Source organism: Buceros rhinoceros, unplaced genomic scaffold (assembly GCF_000710305.1).
Source record: "Buceros rhinoceros silvestris isolate BGI_N320 unplaced genomic scaffold, ASM71030v1 scaffold28664, whole genome shotgun sequence".
Lineage (NCBI taxonomy): Eukaryota > Metazoa > Chordata > Aves > Bucerotiformes > Bucerotidae > Buceros > Buceros rhinoceros.
In genome coordinates, this window is record NW_010406958.1 from 1 (window position 1) to 212 (window position 212).

Sequence of the window (212 nt, forward strand, 5' to 3'; positions counted from 1 at the left end):
CGCGATGTTGCCCTCGCGGCCGCTCATGGATTGGAGCACGGCCTTGTCCAATCCCAGCTTCAGGCTGGCCTTGTCGAACATCTCCCGCTCGTAGGAGTTGCGTGTTATGAGGCGATAGACCTTCACCGCCTTGCTCTGGCCAATCCGGTGGCAGCGGGCCTGGGCCTGCGGGGGGCGGGGGGGGGGGAGAAGGTCAAAGAGGTCTCGGCGAC

At 65.6% G+C, this 212-nt stretch overlaps 1 protein-coding gene across 1 annotated transcript in view; it reads right to left on the reverse strand.

Annotated features, from left to right (window-relative positions):
* Positions 1–11: 11 nt before the first annotated feature.
* The window catches only part of LOC104491845 (chromodomain-helicase-DNA-binding protein 8-like), a gene marked incomplete at its 3' end in the record, with an annotated part of 1,710 nt that continues 1,509 nt past the window's right edge, over positions 12–212 (reverse strand). Inside the window, exon 3 of the mRNA XM_010134320.1 lies at positions 12–165. Within this exon, the coding sequence (XP_010132622.1) occupies positions 12–165 (154 nt within the window). The remainder of the gene's footprint in view (positions 166–212) is intronic.